We start from the raw sequence: 13,374 nt of genomic DNA on the forward strand, positions 1-13,374 counted from the left end.
GGTCCACAGGCCAATGCTCCAACCGTTGAGCCAAACCAGCCAGGGCGAGATTTTCAAATTTATTTGCATGGCATTTTATTTTGTTTATGTAGCACTTTATTTTTGAAAGTAACCCTTTAAAGGGGAAAAATGATACCCACTGTAATAAAACTCAAGTTGTACATAGAAGCACAAATAAGAAAATTAAAATTTCACTTATGAAATATTTTATCTTTTACATTTTTCTGTATTTGTCATTACTCTTTTATTTTGCCTCATTTCTATACTTTCTCTCATGTTTTCTTGATTACATTTGCTAATGATTTATCAATCTCACCTCTGAAAATTTTTAGTTCTTACATATACTGTTGTCGTTTTTTCCCCCACTATTTTTTTTGTTTGTTTTTGTTCAGGTAGAGCAGGAGAGAGAGAGAGGAAGAGACAGAGAGAGAAACATCGATGTGAAAGGGACACATCGAGTGGCTGCCACCCGCACGACCAACCAGGGCCGGGGACAAACTGCAACCGAGGTACATGCCCTTAGCGGGAACCAAACCCGAGTCTCTCTGGACCGCAGGCCGACGCTCTAACCGCTGAGCCAAACCGGCCAGGGCTCCCCAACTATTTTTAAGTTCAATGTTTTAACCACTAAGTTGTGCAATGGGACCTTTTTCAAAACTAAAATCTTATGTGAAATTTCAGTGTATAAATAGGCAAAAGCCAAGTACTTGTGATTAAAGTAAAGGGAAGTGAGGGAAAGGAAGGGAGTTTCTCCGAGTCCCACTCATTTGACCTCCCCTCAGTCCTTTCCCTCCTTATCAGAAGCTTATGACTCCAGAGAGCACTGTTAGACAACCACTGTCCTGTTTTATTAACTCTGCCTTTATCTTTATTGTTTCCTTCCTCCTGTATTCTGTAGGCTTGTTTTATTGCTCTTTCTGATTACTTGGGTTTGGTGCTTATTAAATTTATTTTCTTCTTTTTTTTTTCTTATTTAATACTGGAAAAATTTAAGTATTTGAATTTGTCATTCTGTACAATGCTGGTCATGCAATATTTTATATGAACTATTTTCTCAATAGGTAGTAATTGTAGGTTTGAGTTACCTCTTTGATCCACAATATAGGTAGGAGTGTTTGTGTATTTTTTAAAGTTATTATTATTATTATTATTATTATTATTATTATTATTTTTAATCCTCACCCAAGGATATGTGGTTTTTTAAATTGATTTGAGAGAGAGATTGACTGGTTGCCTTCTATACATGCCCTGATCAGGAATCAAGCCCTTAACCTTTTGGTGTATGGGACAGCACTCCAACCAAGTGAGCCACCCAGCTATGGCAGGAGTGTGTTTTTTGTTTTGTTTTTTGTTAATCCTCACCTGAGGATATTTTTCCATTGATTTTTATATACAGTGGAAGGGGGGGGTGGAGAGAGAGAGACATCAATATGAGAAAGACACATCAATTGGTTGCCCCCTGCACGTCCCTGACCAGGGTCAGGGATCAAACCTGCAACCCAGATATGTGCCCTTGACCAGGAGTCGAACCCATGACTCTGTGGTCTGAGGGCCAACACTCTAACCACTGAGCCAAACCAGCCAGGGCAGGAGTGTTTTGTTTTTGTTTTTGTTTTTTTATCCTTACCCGAGGACATTTTTTTTCTTTCCATTTTTTGTTCAGATAGAGTAGGAGGGAAAGAGAGAGAGAGAGAGAGAAACATTGATGCGAAAGGGACACATTGAGTGGCTGCCACCAACCAGGGCTGGGGACAAACTGCAACCGAGATACGTGCCCTTAGTGGGAACCGAACCCGGGCCTCTCTGGACCACAAGCTGATGCTCTCACTGCTGAGCCAAACCGGCCAGGGCAGGAGTGTGTTTTAATGTATGAATATGGAAGGATCTGTTTACTCTTTCTAATATTAAGCTCTGGTTTTATTTTATTGTGGTCATAAAATAAGGTCTTTCAAATATTAAGTTTTTAAGAAATTTTTTCTTTGTAATCCAGTGCTTAATAAATGTTTATATATTTTCTATGCCAGTTGTAGAAGATGTATTCTATTTTTAGATTACAGAGTTTAGTTCACTTCTATCATCTATCTTTTAATTTATATTATTTAAATCCTCTATATCTGCACTATTCAATGTAGTGGCCACTCTCCACATGTGGCTATTAAGCATTTGAAGTGTAACTAGACCGAATTGATATGTGTTGTTAAGTATAAAATGCATACTGGGTTTTAAAGATTTAATGCAAAAAAGGTAAAATATCTCAATAATAATTTTATATTGATTACATATCAAAATTAAGCTAATTTTGCATCTGTTGAGCTTAATAAATAACACTAAAATTAATGTTATCTTTTTTTAAAATAAGGCTACTAAAAAATGTAAGTGTGTAATTATTTTATTTCTATTGGACATAACTTCCCTACATAATTACATATTTTTATCCATTTGACCTGTCAAGTACTATTAGTGACATTACAATTGTTTTTTCAGTAATTTCTACTTATATTTCTCACAATTTTCTCTGTATAAATTTTAGTGCTGTGCTATTTAGCATATAACAGCTTATTTTGATTGTGGGTTGTACCTTATATAAAATGGAATGACCTATTAGAGTTCTAGTTTGATATGAACTATTGCCGTTCTTTCTTTTAAAAAAAAAAATTGCCTAGAAATGTTTTGTACACCTCTCTTCTTTTAACTTCAGTTTCATTTTGTTTCAGGTGAATATATTTAAACAGTAATTAAATTAATTTTATGTTTTGAGATAATCTGAAATTTTTTGCTTTTAATAGGGTAGTCTAACTTTTCACAAATATTGTCATCAGTGACGTTATTTTGTGAGTTCTATTTTTATGCTGAATTATTTTTCTTTTTTCTATGTTTTACTACATTGAATATTTTTTAAAAACCTTTTTATTCTGCTTTTATTATGTCAGCATTTTGAAAAATCATAGTTAAACCATTTTCTTTAATTATCACTGTCAAGGATGGAATAGTACTCACTGACACTATGTAAATGAGTGATTTAGCATGTTTTTCTTCCTTTCTATTCCCTTACTGAGAGTCAGATGATTATTATATTTTTCACACTAAGTCTTGCCTTAATTAAGAATTGCTTTTGATATTTTTATAAATTTTAAACCATACCTACCATAATTATCTAGATTATTTTGTGGTTTTGATACTCATCACCACCTCCTTCTTTTGATCAGAATGTATCCTTAAAAAGCTTTTCTTCAGGAAAGAGTGAAGGAAGTAGACATTCAGAGGCACAACTGTTTGAAAATGTTTTTCCGGTTTCCTTCAGTGTAACTAATACCTTGGCTTTTTAAAGAATACTTGAGTACAATATTTTTTCTTTAAAACTATAAAAATTTCATCTTCTGGTGCTAATTTTGTAGAGAGGCAATTTTGATTCTGTTGCTTTGTAGGCAACTTATTTTTTATGTCTGTGTGCTTGAGGGATGTTTTTATTTTCTTCAAATTTTAAAAGTGCAGAAGAATAATGTTATTTATATGTTGTGATATAAAGATTGTTTGTTTGTTTATATTTTTATCAACTTCCTTGAGCTATAGTTCACATACCATAAAACCCACTCATTTACAGTGTATAATTCAACATCTTTTAGTATATTCACAGAGTTGTGCAAACATAAGCACAGTAAATTTTGGAACATTTTCATTATTCCAAAAGAAAACCTAACCTCCTCAGTCCCCTTCCATCCTTCTCCCACATCCTAGGCACCCATTAATCTACTTTCTGTCTCTATAGATTTGCCTATTCTGTATATCTCATGTTAATGGAATTGTACAATATGTGGTCCTTATGACTGGCTTCTTTTGCTTAGCCTAATGATTTCAGAGATTCATTCATGTTGTAATATATATCAGTATTTTATTTCTTTTTATTGCTGAATAACATTTCCTTGTATAGATATACCACACTTTTTATCCATTCATCAGCTGATGGACATTTGGGTTCTTTCCATATATTGGCTGTTAAGAATAATGTTGCTATGAATATTTGTGTACAAGTTTTTGTTTAAACACTCAATTTATCTTCAGTATATATCTAGTAGTAGAATTGCTGAGTCATATGGAAACTCTCTGTTTAGCCTTTTGAGGAACTGCCACTGCTTTACAAAGTGCCAGCATCATTTTATATTACTACCAATAGTGTATGAGGGTTCCAATTTTTCTAACATGTTCAAAGACACTCATTATTGTCTGGTTGTTTTTTATTTCATGGACTCCACCCTAGTGGGTATGAAGTGGTATCTCATTGTGTTTTTTAAAATTTTATTACATTTATCGGGATGATGTTGGTTAATAAGATTATAAGTTAAACACTCATAAACACAGACCACAGTATGGTGTTTACCAGAGGAGAGGGGGAGGGTAAAGGGAGGTAGAAGGTAAAGGGAGTCAAGTATATGGTGACAGAAGGAGATTGACTTTGGGTGGTGAGACCACAATTAAGTGTACAGATGATACATCATTGTGGTTTTGATATGCATTTCCCTGATAACTACTGATGCTGAACATCTTTTCATGTTTTTATTGGCCATTTGTATCAGTTCCTTTGATAAATGTCTATTTAGATCCCTTGCTCACTTTTAAATTGAGTTATTTGTCTTTTTACCATTGAGTTGTAAGACTTATTCTACGTATAAGTCTTTTATCAGCTATGTGATTTCCAAAACTTTTCTCCCATTCTGTGGGTTGTTTTTCCACTTTCTTGTTAGCATCCTCTGAAGCACAATAGTTTGTTAAAATATGTTTTTCTTTGATTTTTTAGAGAGAGAAGAAGGGAGAGAGAAATAGAAACTTCAATGTGAGAGAAATATCTATTAGCTGCCTTCTGCATGTCCCCTACTAGAGACTGAGCCTGCAACCCAGGCATATGCCCTGACCAGGAATCGAACCAGGACTTCTCAGTCCATGGGATGGCACTCAATCCACTGAGCCAACCCAGCCAGATGAAGCACAATAGTTTTTAATTCTGATGATGTGCAATTTATTTTTTCTTTTGTTGCTTGTTCTTTTGATGGCATATCTAAGAAACTATTACCTAATCCAAGGTCATGAGGATTTATGCATGTTTATTATGAGTTTTATTTTTATTTTTATTTAATGAATTTATTTCTGTTACAGATGTTTCTCCTTTCCCCCCCCATTGACACCCTCCTCCCGTTCCCGCCTCCTCCTCCTCCCTCAGCATTGCTGTCTATGTCCATTGGTTATGCTTATATGCATAAGTTCTTTGGTTTATCTCTTCCCTCTCTCCCCGACCCCCTCCTCTGAAGTTTGTCAGCCTGAACTCTACTTCTATGTCCCTGGGTCTATTTTGTTCTTCACCTTATTTTGTTCATTATATTCCACAAATAAGTGAGATCATGTGATACTTGTCTTTCTCTGACTGGCTTATTTTGCTTAGCATAATATTCTCCATATTCCTCCATGTCATCTCAAAGGATAAGAGATCATTCTTTCCTACAGCTGTATAGTGTATATGTACCATAGCTTTTTTATCCACTCATCTACTGATGGACACTAGGGCTGTTTTCAGATCTTAGCAACTGTAAATATTGCTGCTATGAACATAGGGGTACATGTATTCTTTCTGATTGGTGTTTCATGCTTCTTCAAATGGCAGTTTCATTTTTAATTTTTTTGGGAAACACCATATTGTTTTCCATAGTGGCTGCACCAGTTTGCATTCCCACCAGCAGTGTACTAGAGTCTCCTTTTCTCCACATCCTCACCAGCACTTGTTATTTGATGATTTGTTGATTGCAGCCATTCTGGCAGGTTTTATTATGAGAGGTTTATAGTTTTAGCTTTTACATTTAGTATTTGTTCCATTTTGAGTTAACTTTTGTATATTGCGTGATGTAGGGGTCAAACTTGATTCTTTTGCATATGGATGGATATTCAGTTGTTTCAGCACCATTTATTAAAAAAAAAAAAAAAAACTGGTACTTTTTATCCCATTGAATTGTCTTGGTAGTCTTGATAAAAGTTAATAAATGACTTTAAATGTGAAGGTTTATTTCTGAATCCTCAATTCTATTTTTTTTATCTATATGTCTATCTTTATGGCAGTACTATATTGTCTTGATTACTGTAGCTGTTTAGTAAGTCTTAAAATCAGGAAATGTGAGTCCTCCAAATTTGTCCTTCTTTTTAAAAATTGTTTTGGTTATTTTGGGTTCCTTGACTTTCCAGATGAATTTTATGATCAACTTGTCAATTTTTGAGAAAAGAAAAAGCTAGCTGAAATTTCTTGATAGGAATTGCATTGAATCTTTAGCTCAATTTAAGGAATATTACCATCTTAATAATAGTAAGTCTTCTCATCTATGAACATGGGATGTCCTTCCATTTAGGTTTTTAATGTCTTTCAACAACATTTTGTAGTTTTCAAAATACTTATTTTGTTAAATTTAATCCTATATATTTAATTCTGTTTTATGCTATCTTAAGGAATTTTCCTAATTTCATTTTCAGTTTGTTTATTGCTACTATATAGAAATTCAATTGATTTTTGTATATTAATTTTTTTAGTGGATTTCTTAGGGGTTTCTATATACAAAATCATATAATCTTCACTTGGTTGCATTATCCTTTTCATTGGTGATGCATCTACTAATTAAGTTTTCTTCTTCAAATGCCTGCCCTTTTCATTCTTGATTTTTCAGTTCAGCTCTATTTTTTATTTCAGCTCTATTTATTGGTATTTCTCTCTAGTTCTGTTGGCCTGTGATCTTCCATGAATTGTTTGTAATATTTATATCTTAATGAAAATAGCAGTCCATCCTCTGCCATCATTGATAATTACTACTTAAATAGTCCTTTAAAATCATTCAGAAAATGGTTTTGTTGTTGTTGTTGTTGTTAATATATGCATTCACTTTTAAAATTTATAGTGATGTCTTGGATTATCAAAAGGTGTCACTTATAGGCATATATAAAGTTTTATTTATTTTCTATTCTGGTAAACTATACATAACATAAAATTTACCATTTTAACCATTATTAAGTGTACAGGTCTGTGGCATTAAGTGCATTCACATTGTTCTACAACTTTAAAGTTTTTAAAGAGGAAATAATATCAGCTTCTTAACTCCAGATTTTCTTCTTTTTCCCTTAGTACTTCTTTTCTGTTGATCAACTATCCTTTTCTTTCAGATGCTGAGGACTTTCTGGCAGAAGATTTAAGGAATGAGAACCTCAGTGCTATTGCAAGGGAGCACAGAGACCATATTCTTCGGGGTTTTCAGCAAATCAAAACTAGGTTTGTACAAATGGTTCCATTATTCTTCTTCATAAGCTTTGAAACAGGTTATAATCAGTAAAATCTACTCTAGTAATGTATAAATTAACAATGTAAAACATACCTATCACAGTTCTTTATACCTGGTAGAGGCTTAACAAATGTGTGCATGTGTGTGTGTGTGTGTGTGTGTGTGTGTGTGTATATATATATATATATATATTTTTTTTTTTTTTTAACCCTCACCTGAGGACATTTTTCTGCTTATCATCAGATAGAATGGGAGAGAGGGAGAAGAGGGGGAGAGAGAGAAACCACAATGTGAGAGGGACACATTGACTGACTGCCTCCTGCTCAACCCGACCAGGGCAGGTGAGTAACTGCAACCGAGGTATGTGCACTTGACCAGAATGGAACCTGTGCCTCATTGGTCTGTGGGTGATGCTCTAACTGCTGAGCCAAACTGGCCAGGGCTTAACGAATATTTTGTGTGTGTGTATGTATATTTATTTGTTTATTTAAATGCAAGATAAGTTAACCAGTCCCATGAGGTTTAATAAATATTTACTGAATTGAATTGGCAGTAGAAAGGTATAATTATTATAGTTTCAAAATAGATATATTTTGATAATTATGTATCTTAAGACAATTATTCTGCTTTTAGCTTTTAACTGTGTTGATCTTTAATGAACACGTTTGCAAAGTGTGTGAAAAACTAAACATTTGTGTTTGTCCAAGTTACTAAAGGGAAGATGTTAGGCAATGTGAAATAATTAATTTTTGTTATGACTATTGGTCTTGATTTTACTTCCACATCTTCTTCCCTAACAAAAAAAAAAAAAAAAAAAAAAAAAAAAACCACCATAAACCAGACTTATCTAATTGATTCTTTGACCATATAGGAATGTTTTAGTCTCATATTGGATTGGGATATAATGCTCATTAAGTTTGTTTGTTTGTTTTTTATAAGAGGCTCTAACCTAATTTGTGCCTTTTAGAATATGAGTATCTGACAGATGCATACACCTGTGTGGGGGAGGAAGAAATAAAAAATTTTCTTTACAATATACTTCTCGCCCACCGTTTACTTCAAATGTGGTAACTAAAAGAGAGTTGGGGATAAGTGAGCATTGCTTTAAGCCTTTCCCAACCTGGTGGCAATGTGATTCAGAATGTTTGATCTGAGTACTCTTAGAAAAGGAAGAGCATCTGCAGGGTTGTAATTGGGAGTTAATTTGTGTGGCTGACCGATCTTAGCATCTACTTTAGAAACCTCATTGAAACTCCTTAGAAGCAGGGAGTTTTATCCTTTCAAAGGGCACAGCCAGAATCTATTCCCTCCAGGAATGTGAGAGAACCTCACAAGATGCCCTGCTGGATCTTAATCGATCTTTCCTGCTGGCTAATTAAGCATCACTTTTACTCAGCAACTGGGGACTGTGTAATTATCAGCCTGGGTTGCCCTGAATAATTGAAACCAGCAGAATACAGAAGATGAGAGCTTTTTGCAAGAGTGAAAATATCTTTAATATTTGGTAGGCTGGAAAAGTGTTTAAAACAAACTCCCTCATAATGTTCCTTTATTAGTAGATAAGCTCAGGCGTCATTGTGAGCCTGAAGTAACCTGTAGAATTTTTAGTAACCCATAGAATTTTTAATTTTTTAATAATACAAAGTTGACCTTTGCATTATAAGGACAGCAGGAGAAATAAAGGTGGAATTCTTTTCTTTTTTTTCAATTTTTCTGTTCCTTCTGGGGTGGAATTTTTTTGTCGTTGTTGTTAATCCTCATCGAGGATATTTTTCCATTGATTTTTAGAGAGCATGAAAGGGAGGCAGGGAGAGAAACATCAATGTGAGAGAGACACATCGATTGGTTGCCTCCCACATGACCCCAACTGGGTCTGGGGATTGAACCTTCAACCTAGGTAGGTCGGCCCTTGACTGGAATCTAACCTGCGACCCTTTGAGCCTCAGGCTGATGGTCTAACCACTGAGCAAAACTGGCCAGGGCTACAGTGGAACTATTTTAAATTGTATTATAGAGAGAGGGATGCCCAAAATAGAATTGTGTCTATGGGGGTGCTATTGGTATAAATCTGTAATAAGGAGTGCAAAACAATTTTATGGCATCTTTAGGAACAAATATACAATGAGTAGGAATTCTTTCCCATATAGCATTTGGAAAGGGCTAAATTTCTAAATTTTAGTCACCACAAAAGGTGTTATCAGTTGCATATTTCTTCTTAGTCCTCTTTTTAAATGCATGCATACACACATAGAAGCTATGTTTGTTATGGGGTAGAGAGTGTTCCTTGTTGTCACAGAACTTACAGTGTGGTTTGTGGGATAGACATTCAGGAAATAATCAGCAGGAGCTTTAGGAAACATCTGCATAGTTGATGGGAGTTTTCTGTTCATTGGTTTGTTGCAAGAAAGATAGTTTATTTAGAATTTCATAATTATCAGATCACAGAGGAAATAAGGAGCCAGAAATTAGATACTGTACAAGAAAATGGAAAAATGAGGTTGTCCTTTGGAAAGCTGTTTAAAGTTGCCTTATATCCTCCCAGTCAGTCATTATCCTGTTAACGTAACCCTTGTTTTACTGAATCCTCTTCTTCAGCCATATTGCCCCTATAATCACACTTATGGCTGGTCAATGTTTTGCATTTATATGTATTGATACCAGTTGGTTTGGAAGCTTGTGCAATGCCAGCCACATTTACTTTTGTTGTGTAATAGTTGTATCTGCCCCAAAAGCTGGGTGTGAAAAGAAATTTGGACATCATCAAACTTGAGAGTTAAATGCTGAGTAACATGAAAAGAATGATTAAAAGTCATTTTTAAAAGTTTTATCTTTAGTCACATTAAAGCAATAATATTTTAGGGGTTTGGGTGTCCTCCAAGTGCTCATTTGTTTTTCAACAGGAGTAGCTTAGTTCTTCTCTCCCCTCCCAAACTTAGAAACAAAAAATAAAATCATATCTGTATCTCTACATACATATGAGTTTTTTTGCTTAAAGGTGTTACCAATGAAGGATAATGTTTTCCATGAAAGACAAAATAAAAAATGGATGGCAATCTGTTATTCCAAGGAAATGAAACCCTGTTGTAGTATTTGATGTCCTGAGCTGTGATGTTTATTGCTCTCCTTCAAACTGCCTCCTCATTTAAACCCTCTCCCTAAAAACTAACGGCTTTCACATTCCTAGTCCAAGTTTTCATTGAGCTCTTTAGAGAATGATTAGGATGAAAGCCAGGCAGAGGCTCCTCCTGTTTTATTACAGTGGTCACTGTAGGATCAGCACCAGATGTGAGACACCTGGAATGAAGCAGACACACTCTACACTCAGATGCTTGATGGAAGTCTTATGCTTTTGGAGACACAGTTGAGCATTTCTTAGGTTTGATTCAGGGGAAGCCACCTGACAGCAAGAATACATTCAGAGTGGGGGAAGGGATGAAGAAAATAGAGTATTTTTATTACTGAGGTAGCGATAAATTCTCTCTCAATGGCACATTTTGGAACAGCTAGTCCTTAGGCTCACTGTTGGAAGTGAAGGCCAGAGCCAATGGAAACAAACTTGGATTATTGTTTCCTTTTGTGAAACTTAAAGGAGTTCCAAAGAGAGACAGGTAGATTGATGATAGCATATTAGAATGGAAAGAAATAAAGAAATAACTTTATGTAACAGGGTTATGGCACAAAACCCAAGACATTTAAAGTACAGGCTAAAGAGTATCTTGATCATGTCTCATTGTGGGTGGTTAGTATATACCTCTGCATGAAACATTATACATTAGTACAAATATTATAAAGTAATTCCAGTTTATTTTGGGAACTCCAAGTTTTTCTTTTCAGCTTAACATGGATTTAGCTTTAAAACAGGACTTGGTTTAAGAATATATAATTCAGATGTCTTTGTATTATAGGAAGAACGCCAAGGAGTTAGTCTGATACAGCTCTTGGGAACAAGAGTTTCAAAGTAGTATAAGTACTGTAAAACATCATTACCATTAATTACATAGAGTTTTACTTTTCCTAAGTGCTGGTTATTGAGCTTAAAAACCCTAAAAACAAAACACATTCAAACGGAGCATGCCTACCAAGAGAACTAATGTGTAATGTGCTGTTCATACATTTGTGTTACTCGCAAGTTTAGATATTTGGTCATAACATCTCTTTCTGTTGTTCATTTTGCTACCTACACTGGAGTTTCAGTACCAACACAGGGGAGGAAAAAAGAATAGGAAGAACTTGTACAATCCATCTAAGTTTAAAGAGCTCTGAAAAGGCTCAAAAGTCATCTCAATAATTTGACTACATCTTGAAGGTTAAAAATTCATTTCTTTTCTTTTTAGGCCTATCTCTTCCTCCTATCCTTAAACCAAGAAAGAAAACAAAAACTTGAAACCACCTCAGGACTCTCAAGTGATCAGTTTTATGTTTAATAATTCCTGTATTAGTTTTCTGTTATTCAGTGAATGTATGTTGAGATTTGCAATTGTGTTAAAGACTTTTGCAGATATACTTATCTGAGGGTGGGGAGGGGTACATTTATTTCTTTTTCAGTCTGAAGTGCTCTGCAGGTGAGACTGATAATATTAGTTACTGTTGGTCTCTTGGCTCAACCTGGAAAGGAAGATCATCTTAATTGTGTTCTCTCATAACAGCTTGAAATGTGCAATCCTCCTTTAAATTTTATGATGATGACTATTTTGTTTATTCTTTTACTTGTGTGGGTCTCTTGGACTTGGTACCAGCTCTAAGATTAAGTTGATCCATTTTTTTCGTTTCACTGGGCTGTTGTGGTGGTATTAGTGAGCAGAAGCTTCTCCCTTTGGGTATCCCATAAAATAAATATTTTAGATAAGTAAAACTCTGTTTATAATAATATTTCCATATTTTTTTATGCTAAGTGATAGCTGGGTTTTTTAAAAGTTTGGATGAATACATTTTTTCCTTTCAAAACGTTTTGTTAAAAATACCCAGTGCTGCCCTGGCTGATTTTGCATCAGTCATTAGAGCATCAGCCCATGGACTGAAGGATCGTGGGTTCAATTCTGGTCAAGGGCACGTTACCTGGCTTGCAGGTTCAATCCCCAGCCCCAGTTGGAGTCATGCAAGAGGCAACCAATCAATGTGTCTCTCCCACAGACACATCAATGTCTCTCTCTCTGTGTCCCTTTTCTCCCTCTCTCCCTCCCTTTCGCCTCTCTCTAAATAAAAAATAAAAATAATCAATGAAAAAATGTCCTCGGGTAAGGATTAACAAAAAAAAAATTTTTTTTTAATTCCCAGTGCTGAGCTCTTTAAACAGAATATGTTCTATCAAGAGTCAAAGGAGCCCTGGCCGGTTTGGCTCAGTGGTTAGAGCGTCCGCCTGCGGTCCGGAGAGACTCGGGTTCGGTTCCCGCTAGGGGCACGTACCTCGGTTGCAGTTTGTCCCCGGCCCTGGTTGGTCGTGCGGGTGGCGACCACTCGATGTGTCCCTTCACATCGATGTTTCTCTCTCTCTCTCTTCCTCTCTCTCCCTCCTGCTCTGTCTGAACAAAAAATGCAAAAATGTCCTCGGGTGAGGATAAAAAAAAAAAAAAAAGAGTCAAAGGAATTTTGAAATGTGACATAGGAGACAGGCAGGTAACTGAGCTTGCACCCTTCAGGTTGGACTAAACTGTCAGAATAATAAGCTGAGCACTACTCTTCAGCCATATAGTTAGGTCACTGAAATTTGCTTTACTCCTGATAGAATTATAGCTATCATTATCACCTGGGCACATTCCTATTATCTACTCAGTGTGAATTTGTCTTGGAAGGTCTCAAAAAATCCTCAGTGTCAATTTTTTAATATATGTAGCTTTTCTATTTGTCTGTAAATGGAGGCTCTTAATTCATACATTGGGTGAAAAGGTCATTTGTATAAAATGACTGTCATCACTTTACCACCATTTGCTTTGGCCTTGATTTTCAGTCTCATTTGCTCTGGAGCTAGTCTTTTATACCAGTACTGCACAATTTTCTCTGCTTATAAAAGGCAGGTGAAAAAATGCCTCTCTGTATTTATCTATTTGTGGATCTCCATGAACCTTGTGACTCAGGG

General features: G+C 35.3%; 1 protein-coding gene across 1 annotated transcript in view; it reads left to right on the plus strand.

The window, feature by feature from the left end:
• The window catches only part of SKAP1 (src kinase associated phosphoprotein 1), a 287,139-nt gene that overhangs the window by 32,282 nt on the left and 241,483 nt on the right, over positions 1 to 13,374 (plus strand). Inside the window, exon 2 of the mRNA XM_036267707.1 lies at positions 7,186 to 7,291. Within this exon, the coding sequence (XP_036123600.1) occupies positions 7,186 to 7,291 (106 nt within the window). The remainder of the gene's footprint in view (positions 1 to 7,185; positions 7,292 to 13,374) is intronic.

The sequence above is a fragment of the Molossus molossus genome, unplaced genomic scaffold, assembly GCF_014108415.1.
Source record: "Molossus molossus isolate mMolMol1 unplaced genomic scaffold, mMolMol1.p scaffold_m16_p_19, whole genome shotgun sequence".
NCBI lineage: Eukaryota > Metazoa > Chordata > Mammalia > Chiroptera > Molossidae > Molossus > Molossus molossus.